The sequence below is a fragment of the Arachis stenosperma genome, chromosome 2 (genome assembly GCF_014773155.1).
Source record: "Arachis stenosperma cultivar V10309 chromosome 2, arast.V10309.gnm1.PFL2, whole genome shotgun sequence".
Taxonomy (NCBI): Eukaryota; Viridiplantae; Streptophyta; class Magnoliopsida; order Fabales; family Fabaceae; genus Arachis; species Arachis stenosperma.
Genome location: NC_080378.1, coordinates 104,115,778 through 104,129,192, shown reverse-complemented (window position 1 = coordinate 104,129,192; position 13,415 = coordinate 104,115,778). Strand labels below are relative to the sequence as shown.

General features: G+C 33.8%; 1 protein-coding gene and 1 pseudogene across 2 annotated transcripts; one reads left to right on the top strand and one right to left on the bottom strand.

The window, feature by feature from the left end:
• Positions 1 to 1,008: 1,008 nt before the first annotated feature.
• Positions 1,009 to 1,767, top strand: LOC130963354 (cytochrome P450 77A3-like; annotated as a pseudogene).
• A 2,968-nt stretch (positions 1,768 to 4,735) lies between these two features.
• Positions 4,736 to 6,245, bottom strand: LOC130960657 (protein transport protein Sec61 subunit gamma). 2 transcript variants are annotated; one of them, XM_057886104.1, is made up of 3 exons: positions 5,995 to 6,245; positions 5,810 to 5,925; positions 4,736 to 5,032 (listed from the first exon to the last, which is right to left on the bottom strand). In XM_057886104.1, the coding sequence occupies exons 1-2, from the start codon at positions 6,086 to 6,088 to the stop codon at positions 5,810 to 5,812; spliced, it is 210 nt and encodes a 69-aa protein (XP_057742087.1). In that variant the 5' UTR covers positions 6,089 to 6,245; the 3' UTR covers positions 4,736 to 5,032. The 2 variants fall into 2 exon arrangements, with proteins under 2 accessions (XP_057742087.1, XP_057742086.1); XM_057886103.1 differs by having other exon boundaries at positions 4,736 to 5,020.
• Positions 6,246 to 13,415: the final 7,170 nt, after the last annotated feature.

Below are 13,415 nucleotides of genomic sequence, written 5' to 3'. Positions count from 1 at the left end.
TCACAATTATTTTGAAAAGATAACAAGATCTTTAATAAAAAAATATATTTTTCGATTCCTAAATTTTATTTTTTTAAGATTGATTAAACCTTCTATCAATATTTTTTCTTTATATTCATGGAATAAGCTTACGTAGTATGTTAAACTGTTGATTTATCTGTTAAGAATCAACTAAAATTGACAAAAAAAAATTTGCTAGGAGTTTTATTGCCTTTTAAGGATAATTGTTATTTTTTTTATTTTTTTGTTTATCTTTTTCAAATACATTGACAAAATTTACGGTATAAAACTAAGAAATATTAGTGATTTTAAATTATTTTTATTTATAAAAATTAAATGGAGAATATATTAGTGATTAACGAGTCACATAAGCATGTTCTTGAGAGAGATCATTGACAAATGAGCTAATCAGTCTCACAAATTTAATTATCAGGGGATGAAATAATTTTTTTCTTGAAGGCTCATAGTCCTTCGAAAATATTATCAGAGGTCGGGATGAGTATTCACAAAAAAATATATACATTATAAGTTGGTACATCTTTTAAATAAAAAATTATTTAGAATAAAGCATATTTTTTGTGTCTAATATTTGCGATTTTTTTATACCCTTACATTTAGTTTTATTTATTTTTGTCTTTATTGTTAGATTTATGTTAAAATTATCTAATTTTAGGGATAAAATTGAATGAATTAAAAATATTAAAGACAAAATTGAATAATATTAAACGTTAGAGGTATTTTAAAAAAAAGAGTAAACTACCATTTGTACCCACGAAAGTTGAAAACGCCGACATATCTACCCATAAAAAAAAGAAATTACCATTTGTACCCATAAAAAATTATTTTTACAGGTAAAATTATCCAAACACTTAAAAATTACCTAAAATCTCTAAATTACCCTCATCTTCACCACCACACCACCTCCTTCACCCAATCACCTTTCTAACCCTAACCCTCTTCACCCAGCCACCACCCCTCTTTCCCTTTCTAATCTCCAATCCCACATTGATGAGATATCCTACCAGGACTATCTTCAGCTCTAACAAGTTCACCATTAACGTCGCCGTTTACAGACCGGTTTGGAAATTCCTGCGGCGGAACGTGGTTCAGAACATGCTGAGCTCCACCAGGTTGAGGGAGTTCCATACCGTGAGGGACAAGGCCATGGAGAAGCTCATCAACCGCCTCAGAAATGAAGCAGAGAACAACAATGGCGTTGTCTTCATCCACAAAGACGCGAGGTTCGCGACGTTCTGTATCCTCGTTGCAATGTGTTTTGGCCTCAACATGGAAGAACACAAGGTGGAGAAAATAGATCAAGTGATGAAGAACGTTCTCATAACTCTGAATCCAAGACTCAATGATTAACTTCCGATCCTGAGTCCTTTCTTCTCGAAACAGAGGAAAAGAGTGTTGCAAGTTCGAAAGGAACAGGTGAATTTCATTGTACCGTTGATTGAACAGAGAAGAAAAGCTATAGAGAATCCAGGCTCCGACGAAATCGCAATAACTTTCTCATACCTTGACACACTGTTCGATCTGAAGGTTGAAGGGAGAAAATCTGGTCCTTTAAATGATGAATTGGTTTCCCTCTGCTCAAAGTTCTTGAATGGGGGAATGGACACGACGGCGACGGCGGTGGAATGGGGGATAGCGCAGCTGATTGCGAATCCGAAAGTCCAAGAAAAGCTTTACAGAGAGATAAAGGAATGTGTTGGGTGGTGGGATTTGAGATTAGAAAGAGAAAGAGGGGTGGTGGCTGGGTGAAGAGGGTTAGGGTTAGAAAAGAGGGGTGGTGGCTGGGTGAAGAGGGTTAGGGTTAGAAAAGAGGGGTGGTGGCTGGGTGAAGAGGGTTAGGGTTAAAAAGGTGATTGGGTGAAGGAGGTGGTGTGGTGGTGAAGATGAGGGTAATTTAGAATTTTAGGTAATTTTTTAGTGTTTGGATAATTTTGCCTGTAAAAATAATTTTTTATGGGTACAAATGGTAATTTCTTTTTTCTATGGGTAGATATGTCAGCGTTTTCAACTTTCATGGGTACAAATGGTAGTTTACTCTAAAAAAAAAATCGTAAACATTAGGGATAGAAATTATATTTTACCCCATTATTCACCTAATTAAATGTCTACCTAATCTTAGCAAAAATGTAATAGTAATAAACAAAACCTATTAGTAAAGTATAAGATAATTACCATTTTTACTTATAATAATTATCACTTTTTAATTAGTGATAGGATTAATCTCTACATACAAGTGATTTTGCTATACAAGTCTTACAAGCCTTCTAATTGGTATTACGCTCAAACGCGTTTGTTATGCACATATGTTTCGCGCGCCTCTAACAGATTTTTAATTTTTGAAAGGATTCTGTTTCATTTTTCGAATTTCTTGCCTTCTCTTTCTCCTTCTTTATTTACGTGCTTTTCTCTCTCTGTTCTCTTTCTTTGTTATTCTCGATTTCTATTGTTTTTTGACATCAAGCTCTGAAATCGTTTTTGAAGATAATGGATAATTCAACTTCAGATTGTCAGATGAACCAGTGCGTGAACCTTGCCTGTGAAATTTGTTGTTAATTCTTCCTTGTTTGAATTGAATCTAATGTATTAATTCTGATTAGAATTAATATAATCTTGTCTATTTTATATCAGACGTTCGGGTGTAAATAAAGAATATTTTGGTGTATTTTTATAAAAGTTTGGGTATATTTACAGTTTATGACTTTTCATCTGACGGATGGTGAATTGTCTTATTCTTTTAGTTGAATTGTTTTAGTTTCTGTTTAGCTATGATTTATGAATCTGGTTTTTGTTATTTTCTATGATGGTTTTATAGTTGTATTTGCATTCTATAGTTTATGCTTGTTTTAATATGGTGTATTTTGGGTGTATTTTGCAACCCTTCTATGGTGTATTTTGGGTATATTTTGCAACCCTTGCTGACTTTAGTGGCTGATTTTAGTGTACATGTAACATAACTCGTTTCTGTATCTGCAGCAAATTTGGGTGTAAAAACAAAGATATTCGAGTGTAATACGAAATATTTGGATGTATTTTTATTCTGATGAGTTCTGCATAATTTAGAACTCTTCCTCTTCTTCTTCCTCATCTTCTATTGCTTTTTCTTCTTCATCTTCTTATTTCATATTCTCATCATTCCTTTTGGGAGGAAAAAATCAAACAAAAAAGAAAAAAAATACATAATGTTGTAAAATCAAAAGAAGAAGGAGAATAAACACGACGATGAAGATGAAACACGCGAAGAAAAAGGAGGAGAAACACAAAGAAGGAGGAGAAGAAAGAAGAAGAGGAGGAGAAGGAGAAATGCAAAGAAAAATGACAGTTGTGGTTTTCATCGAGAAAGAAGAAGAATAGTCGTTCATAATGGTGAGTAGCATGCTTTGGAAACAGGAAGTGGTTGAGTAACGTGCGTGTATTTACTCTTGAATGTAGGAGTGTAATGCGCGTGTATTTTGTTGGACTTGTGCCAACTTGTAAGACTTGTAAGCCAAAAACACTTGTATGTGTAGCATATTTGTTAATGATAAGATACTTTTATATAGCAATTGCAGCTGGAACTAGATTGTATCCACTCAGAACTCAAAGTAGTGATATTACTGCATTGCCATCATTCTCCCCTTAAGGTATTTTCTCATCACTGGTACTTGGTATTTTTCTTGAATCTGTTGCAATTTTTATCACTAATCAGTAGCAGGATTTTGAGCAGCTACTTACTAATGTGTGAAATGGTTTTTAGGTGACAACTGTGGATGGTTATGTTCTCCGGTGGGGCGGTCAAAGGGGCCATGGGGCAATAGGCCACCGGTTCTGCTACAACAGGTTTGTGTTTTCCGATGGCTCTGTATATTTTTCTAAGAGAATTCCCAATACGGCTGTGTTTGATGTTTTCGAAATTAATGTAATGCTGCTGTGGGTGCAGGATGGCATAACGTGGTTACTGATTATGAAAATCGGTGATTTTTTTCCACCAAACAGTATTTGTACAAACTTGGGATCTTTGAATTCAGTCTGAGAGGGTAAGTGCCTCCTATTATCTCTTTTTTATTGTTCTTGCTTTATCTTAGTGGTTGGAATTAGATCAGAACCATCAAGACTGATTCAAATACTTGCCATCAATTCTAATGCTTTTCTGCTTCCGTTTTCTCAGAATAAGAAGGCATATGAATCAGTTGTAATGGCAATTTATATATACATGAGAACTTGATTGGTTCCACTTCATATTTTTGGCATGTTTGAAACACGGATGCTGTAATACAGTTTCTTAAGGACATGTGCAAAAAAACCAGGCATTGATTGCATTAACTTGTTGACCACTTTCACAGGTTCCCTTTTCCCTTTCAGATCTCTATATTTGACAGTTCTAAAATCCAAAATATGTTGACCTTCAAATGTTTTTAGGCCCTAACTGCTGCCTAAGCCCATCAATTGTCAATATATTTTTGGATCATGAGCCTCGGTCAACAGCAACAAGGAACGTGATTCATTTCAGTAGAGCTAACTAAGCCCATGTCAACAAATAAAAGTGAACATGATTCATCTATCTCAGAGTAAGTAGTCATGTTTTCATGATTAAATACCATACATAACAACAATATTTTAGTAGTTCTTGAATCATGATAAAAGGGAAGTATATATTATAAAGAAGGTTGGCCTCGGCGCAATGCTAAGGTTGCTGCCTTTTGAACTTTTAAGTTACGAAATCCATGGCCGGCACAGCTCATGACGAAAAGGAATTTTAGATTCTGAAAATTCAGCTAGAAAGAGCTGTTTATAACTAAAATTTGCTTCATATGAATTGAAACTAAGTTTTAATCCTATTGTTATCACAGTGATCAGACAAGGAACAATAGCAACATTTGATTACATGAACATAGATAAAAATACAAGATGTTATGGACAGCCGACTCCTCTGGTGTATGACATGACCAGAATTCTGAAAAGCCTTCCTATCTACCTGAGTTATGGCGGCACTGACGCTCTTTCCAATGTCAAAGACGTGCAACGGCTGTTACAAACTCTTGAAGATCATGATGGAGATAAGCTTGTAGTACAATATAGAAATGATTATGCGCATGCAGATTATGTTATGGGAGAAAATGCTAAGCGAGATATATATGAACCTCTTATATCTCTCTTTAAGCTTCAATGATATTCTAAAGAATAACATTCATCATTATAGAACTTCTATATTACCTAACTTCTTGGTTAGAGTTGAATAGCACAGAAATATCAGTGTGTAAAGTAATATTATTAAAGAAAGTTAACATGATATTTCTGTATTTACCAACCAAATTGCAGGTGAAATATCAGTTCCCTTTCCATTATATCTTAAATTTGGAACTTCTCATGGCTTTATGTGTGAATGATGATGAAAGTAACAGATGAAACTCTGGTTAAGTAATCAAATTCAAGACTTCACTTAAACTCTTGGAATTTAAATAAATGTAGATCATAAAACTCAACTAATAACCCTTTACGATATGCAGCAATAGTTGCAATTTCACCTGGTTATACATACTATTCAAGTGATCACAATATAAAATGCTTCATATATGGTGATGATACTTGAAAACCATAAGGACATATCTCAAACAAAGAACTTTATCCAAGTTTGCATAATTTCAAACCCTAATTTCAAATAACAGTAAGCAAGTACAAAATCAACCACATCCTGCGCGCAATAAAACAACATTACAATTTCCCATTTTAAACAACACATGCAGCTAAGCTAATTAACACAAAACAATTGTGCGAATTTCACACATCTTTGAAAAATAAAGAATTCGAAGTATACCTAACCAGATCCGACGATGATGTTGTTAATGGGAATGAAGATGAGCTTGACGAAGAAGCCAACGAATCCCATAACCACGAATCCGATTGCAGTACGAACAGCAACCTTGGAGAATTCTACAAAAGAAAAGGAAAAATTCAGATCCACAGCAGAGAGATTCAAATTATAATAAAAAGAAAAAGTACCTTTGCGATCGGGTTTATGGCAACGCTTGACGAGCCTTACGCTGTCCTTGGCGAACTCTCTGAGGGGATCGAACACTGAATCAATGGCGTCCATTCTCTCTCTTGTGCTTTCGAAACTCAGATTGAAGACTGAAAAATAGATAATAGCAGGCACGAACTAGATCGAGCGTCGAAACGTACAATGGGCTAAATCTTTGATTTATGAATAAAATGAACATCACCTATACTATCCAGAATAACCATCCGGATACCATGGATAATAAACATCTCATGTTATTTTGGGTTCACCAAGGTAACGTAACCTGATAGGACAATGTAACACTAATAATCATATCTCTAATGAGAAAGTATAGGGAGCCAATGACCTAAGCGTACAATGTGTACAATGAAGATTTAGAAAGTATTAGAGATATGATTAGAGATATGTTTAGTCCTATATATATATATATATAGGGCTAAACATCCATATAACCAAGTTGGCCCAAGTCCAGTCACCAAAAAAAAGTTGGCCCAAGTCCAAACAGTATCAGGCCTATTAAATGACGAGTGAAAACATGCGCCAAAAACGAACAAAACCCTTTCTTTTTCATTCGCGCTTCATTATGAAAAAATATTACATTTTCTTTAACATGAAACGACTCATTCTTTTCGAATCTCTCTCAACATCACTCAAATTTTAATCACGTTCTCTGCGAAAACTACTACTGAAAAGAAATCAGGAGAAGATTTCGCAAGCAACAACCAGAAACGAACGAAAACAGCAACAGAGACTACCAAAAGTATGAGAAAATTAATGTTCATTTAAAATCTTGCAATGTCGCATTTCTCCTAGTTGCATTTTAGGTTTACTGGATTGATTTGCTTCGTTTAGTAGATCGAACTATTGTAAATGCATTTTTACAGTATAACTAGGCCTTTGAATGAAATTTGTTGTTGTTTTCATTCAGTTCAGTGGATAGTGTAACTAGGGCTTTGAGATTTGTTTGGTTCAGTGGCTTTTGTAATTTTGATACACCAAGTGAATGTTGTTCGATTCGATGGGTTCTTTTTGTGATAAAATGCAGCAAATAATTTCCTAGATGTTTCATTATTTATAATGTTTGATTTTGTGCATGAATGAGTTTCGTTAAGGTGGCCTGTGGCATTTTAATTAACTTGATTAAGATATACATGCTTGTACTTGTTGATGTATTAAGTGAAGTATTGACCAAAATTTTTCATTACAGCAAAACAGAACAAGACAATGGCAACAATGAAGGAGAAGCCACACTATAACGTAAGCAGATTAAATATATTTATCCGCTTTCATTTGAATAATATCTATTTTGTATTATAAATATATCCTCACATTCTATTTCAAAACTTGCAGAAAACTCATTATTGTAGATGCCAAACAAAGGCAATAGCAACAGTGTACATGGATATGAGTCAAGAAAAGAAAGATATAGTGGAAGAAATGGGATTTGGTGTCCTGACAAATGTCCCAAAAATGAATGTCTCTAATACCCTGTTGAAAGAATCGCTTGATCGCTTTGATGAAGAGAAAGGATGCTTGAAAACTCTCCAGAGAAAAATATACATAACTCCTCGGAAAATAGCAGCTGCCCTGGACATAACCAACGGAGGTAATACACTTTTCACTTACTGTTTATTTTTGGTTCATTGGTATCCAAAAAATTAAACTGAGCCTTTTTGATTGATTTTTGCTATTAAAATATTGTAGGGAATCATTTTCCTAATAAGATTAATTACAACAACCTGAATCCAAAAGACAAGGAATGTTCTGGATATGAGCGTAAAAGGGGAGGAAAATCGGAAAAAATTCAAGAGGACTTTTGTTGTCTTCATACAAAAGTGCTTCTTGCTCCCCACAACGGTAAGTGTGGCCTCCCCAATCCGTACGCCACCGATCTTTCATGTGAACAACATTTAGGAATTGGATTGGACAAAACATGTGCTTAACTTTTTGATGAAAGGAGTTGAAAACAAGAGAAATGGGAGGAAACAGTCAGTTGATGGCTATGTTTTTGTGTTGATGTTGATATACTTCCACAAAACCAAGTTTTCCCGCCTGTTCGCACCTGATGCTCCCCCAGCACCGTGGGTGGCCCATTGGATAAAGCAAATGATGCTTGAACAGATTTCTACCGAAGTAACAGAACCATTGGTAAATACTCTACTAAAATTTTCCCTAAAATTTAGTTTCAAATGCTTTTAAAATACTCTACTAACTAAATAAACTTCTGTTTTAGGTTATAATTAATTTATTTGTCCTACTTGCAATTGTTAGTTTGTTCATTTGAATGTTTTTGTATTAAGAAACAATTTTCTTGATGATTAAATATTTTTCATGTACTATTCACCATATGAATATTTTTCGGTTTGGTGGGATTGCTTCATTTGGTTCACTGGATTGTTAATGTGTTTTCCTTTGAATCCTTGTTTATTCAAAAATATTTTTCGTGATGATTAAATAATTGAGTCCTTGTTTCTGTTTTAGAAATTTCTGTATAGAAAGGAAAAAAAGAAAGAAAAAACAAAATCAAGTAAGTTGGACTAGAAAGAAAAAGGAAAGAAAATAAAAAAGAAAATTGTCGAGCTGGATTCTTATTCGAAAGAGGAAATATTTTCCGAATCTGAATCCGAAAAAAGCATTCCCACGGATTTAAAAAGTAAAAGTGATTCCGAAAACCAGTAAGTTTAATTTTCATATTGATTTCATTTAACTTGTATTTACTTAAATTTGTTCTTATGCCCTTGTTCTTATGTATTGCAAAGAAGAAGAAATCGATAAAGCCGGAACAAAGAAAAGAAAATAACCATCGAAGGTGGTTAAAAAACAAACCAAAAAAATAAAGCTTATGCCGATAGATTTAGAGAACACAAGCGAATCTGAAAGCCAGTAAGTATTGCGTAATTTCCGTGAGACATTTTGTTGATTGCATATGTATCACGTTTTGTTCAGCAAATGAATTAATTTCGGTTCGGTGAGCTTCTAATTTTTGTTTTAGCACTTTAAATATTTCGGTTCGGTGGTGTCTGTCAGTTTGGTTGACTTAATTGTTAGTGTCTTGTTCTTGCTTATATTTTTCTTTGGTATAAATTCGATGTGTTTGTCTGTCTTCCAGAGAAAATGAAATCGAGAGAACACCCATAATAAAAAGAAAACAACAGCAAAGGGTGGTAAAAACATAAGCCCAATCTGACAAGGAGTAAGTTTCTTGAATCATATTTTCTTTTGTTGATACTTACATTTTAGGTTCCTTGATACTTATTTTATGAACTTTTAGAACTGTACAAGCAAAAGACAACACTGCGGAATAAAGAAAACGAGCATTGGAGACGATAAGAGAAAAGAGATCAAAGAAAAGAAATAATGGAGCTCAATCAGCAAACATTGCTCCGGATCAGTTTGACTCACCAGAGGCACAAAATGAATTCTCTGAGACGTAAGATTCAGTTTATTATTCTCGAGTTCTTTTTCTTTCATTGCTTACTTTTGCTACAACCTTTTCTAATTCCTCTATATTCAATTACTAATATTTATTTATCTTGCTCAGAGTGCCGACTGTAAATCTGGATAGCGAGCAATTTTTACAAACTCAAGGAAGCTCTACACCTTCTGTAAATGCCGCGAGCAATACCAGGTAAATTGGTTCATTGCATATTGTACTTTCGGTTCGGTGGTTGCCCAAAAATGAATTTAATGTGTTTCTAGACCTCTACTTTAATCTTGGTTTCTAATTTTAATTTGTTATCTTTTTTTTAGGAAAAATATCCCGAAAAGCCTGGTAAAATATTTTAGAAAAAAGAAAATCTACCCAAGAAATAGTTTTAAAACTCCACCAGTGTAAGTTAAAAATACTTATGTTATTTTTTTTAGATTTAGGTAATAATTTTTGTTTAACTAATCACAAGGAAAATATGTTTAAATGTCACTAGTGCTACACCTGATTTTGAGCTACAAATCGTTGAGTTTCGACAAGAAACTCGTTCTCAACCTTTGGAAATGTGATTTTTTCAATGTGCAAATTCCTATTTTTCAAAACAAATTCTAATTATTCAACATTAACTTTATCCTTGTTTACATTCCTTAGACCTCCTCTTGCATTGTCTCTTCCAAGTTCTGTTCAGAAAGAGTTGATCAAAGATGACTTCATCTATGTCCCTCCAAAAAATGAAACACAACAAACTTCTGATAATGAGTAAGTTAATAAATATTTATTCACCACATGAATCTTGTTCAATGCTTTTCTAGTTGTTTTGTTATTTATATTCTTTTATTCAGTGCATCAATGGGATTCGGTTCGGTGGACTTATAAAATACTTTTGCTATTTTTAATGGAATATGATAATAGTTTGAGATAATTATAGAAATATTTACTGTTTAATACAGCAGACCTCTGGAACAGCAATAACAGCCCTGCGAAGAACCAACAGCACAGCAATCCGAACAAGAAGTACCTGTTGATGTGTAAGTTTTACTGCTTATACAAATACCGATAATTTCGGTTAACTACATGGTTTAACTATGGTTCAGTTGAAACCAAAAATGAATTCAATGTGTTCTTGTCTTTGGACTCTCTTCTGTTTCTTACAGCTGCCCTCCAGAATTCGAAAAGTAGGGTATTACGGTGTCTCTTACAAGTTCTGTAATTGAAGAGTTAATCAAAGATGACTATGTCTATGAAGTTTCTGATGAAGAGTAAGTTTCACAAAAAAATTTATTTATTAATTTTAATGGTATAGGATAATAATTTTGGGTTGTTATTGAACTATTTTCTGTTTAATGCAACAGCCCGCCGAAGAACAACAGCAACAATCCCAAGAACCTCCGGTGGCACGGTAATCAGAACAAGAAGCACCTGTTAATGTGTAAGGATAAAATTATTTAATATCATTTTTTTAATATCATTTCGGTTCACTATAAGTTTGGATTTAGGTTCACTATTAGTTTGGATTTCGGTTCATTATAATGATTAATATCATTTTTATTTAATATCATTGTCAAATATCTATCATCTTGCAGTGCTGCTCAACCTAGGCAAAGGGAAGATGAAAAGCCTTCCTTTTAGCCTTAGGATAAGTCCACCAGCATCTCAACTAACTCAGCCCTCTCAACCGAGTGTTTCATAGCTTGAAATCCTGGAAGAGGCGGTGGTAGATGCTAGAGTGACGGTAGCATTAAAGTTTGCTTAAGCAACAACTTCAGAGCTAACCTTACCAGCTGCTGAAGTTTTCAAAACCCCGGAGAAAAAGATAAAAATCACGAAAGAGTTGATTAAAAAGTGTTATCATTGGATGACACATGTGAAACGGACAAGAGATAGTAGCAATGAATATGATGCAATATTCATCTTGAAACATGAGGCACTTTACGAGGGGTTAAGATAATATTTTATGTCTCTAATGCCCAAAGAACATGTGCATGCCACGGTAAATTCTTTGCCAGTTGCAATAAAGCTAATGATTTTTCTAAATACTCTTATATAGTATATCTCATAAATTTTCATCCTGTAGGTGGTTAGTATACACAACATGATTCTCAACCAAATAAAAGTTCGCCAGTATCAGAAACAAATATACATTGTTCCGCTGGATATTGTGGTAATCTAAATTTCTTATCCACTACTGATTGTTGTTCAGTTCAGTGGGAATGTTAATATTGATTTACCTGATTGTTATGTGTTTTGTTGAGTTCTTTTGCATGAAGAAAACTTTTCTCTTGATGATTGAATATTTTTCAAGTATTATTCAGCACATGAATTGTGTTCGGTTCAGTACATGAATTGTGTTTGGTTCAGTGCAAATGTGATTTAACTGATATTCGCTTTACAGAATTTTATGTTGGGAACACATGGCGAGTCCTACATTGATAAAAGGACCAACAAGGCCTTCCGGTTCGATATTGAACAGTATGCCCACCACCGCTAGTTTCTTGACACAAGAAAACCTGCATCGCATCCATTTGTAAGTTGTAATTTCTAAAAATTCTTCAATAATTCTCTTGTTTGCTATTGTTTCGACTGAAATATTTTATTATTTTCCCAAACCTCAGCTATTTGTGCTAATTTTCAATGGAGCGCATTGGTGGTTATGGATTGCTGATGTCAACAAAAAGAAATTCTATGTGCTTGACCCTATTAATAAGCTGCCAAAAGATATACCTGAATTGAGAGTGAAACTGAACAAATTTGTTGTAAGTTATTTTCTTGTAAATTATTCAAATTATTCAGTACATGAAATGAGTTCGGTTGACTGTTGTTGATTTATTTTTTTCAATTTTTGCATACCTTTTAGGGATTAATAATTTTTCAGATGAGGGTTTATGCTGGGGCAGAACCCTTAATGGAGGATGGACTGAGAGTAGAAGCAGAGTATATCCAACTAAATGGTCAACGTACAGAGTAAGAATCTTTCTCTTCTATAGTGCTATTTTTAATATGTTTTATTTTGTATACTATTAATCGTATTATACTCAATTCTTGCTTAGCTATGATTGTGGAATATACGTCATGAAATGGCTCAAAACAATTGATCCACAAAAGATCAAAAGCGGGAAGAGATATAAATATAGAGTTTGGACACAAGTTAGTACTTTCTAAATTTATAAACTTCTTTCTTTTGTTATTTCAGTTGGGTTCATTTCTTATGTAACTAATTCCTTTCAATTGAAATGTAGGAAGAGATTGATAGCTTCAGGTACCAATATGGTCCGCACATTCTGTTGCATGAAATGAACAAAATCAGAGACCAAGTGATTTGGGAATCTGAAGCAATAAGATTCCCGAAGCCATCTGCTGTCCTCTCCAACCTTTATTGTAAATTCACATCTGGGAATTTAGATAGTAAATAACATATACTATGATTGACTTGTTGTAATTAACAATATTTTGTTTAGCTTGTTTAAAAAAAGCAAAAAATGCTTACTTCAAATGTATATATGTCAATATTAATGTAAATATTAATGTTAATATTTATATTTGATTCAAGATGGATTACTCATCTGAGATGTTAATTTATATATCTGTTGGAACTGTTTGGCTACTGCTTTGTTCTAGGTTCTCAGTGATTGCAATCACTGTATTTACCAATACATTACGAACACCAAAAGAACACAATGAACCAAAATTAATACATTGGGTGAATCGAAAATTGCAAACACAGTGTAGAAAATTTGAAGAGCTAAACCCTGAACCCCTAAACCCTAAACTCTAAATCCTAAACTCTAAACCCTGAACCCTAAACCCCTAAACCATAAATCCAAACTCTAAACACTAAACCCTGAACCCTGAACCTTGAACCCATAAACCCTAAACTCTAAACCCTGAAACCCTAAGCCCTAAACCCTAAACCCTAAACCCCTAAAAGCCTAAAACCCTAAACCCCTAACCCAAAACCCTAAACCATAAATACTAAAC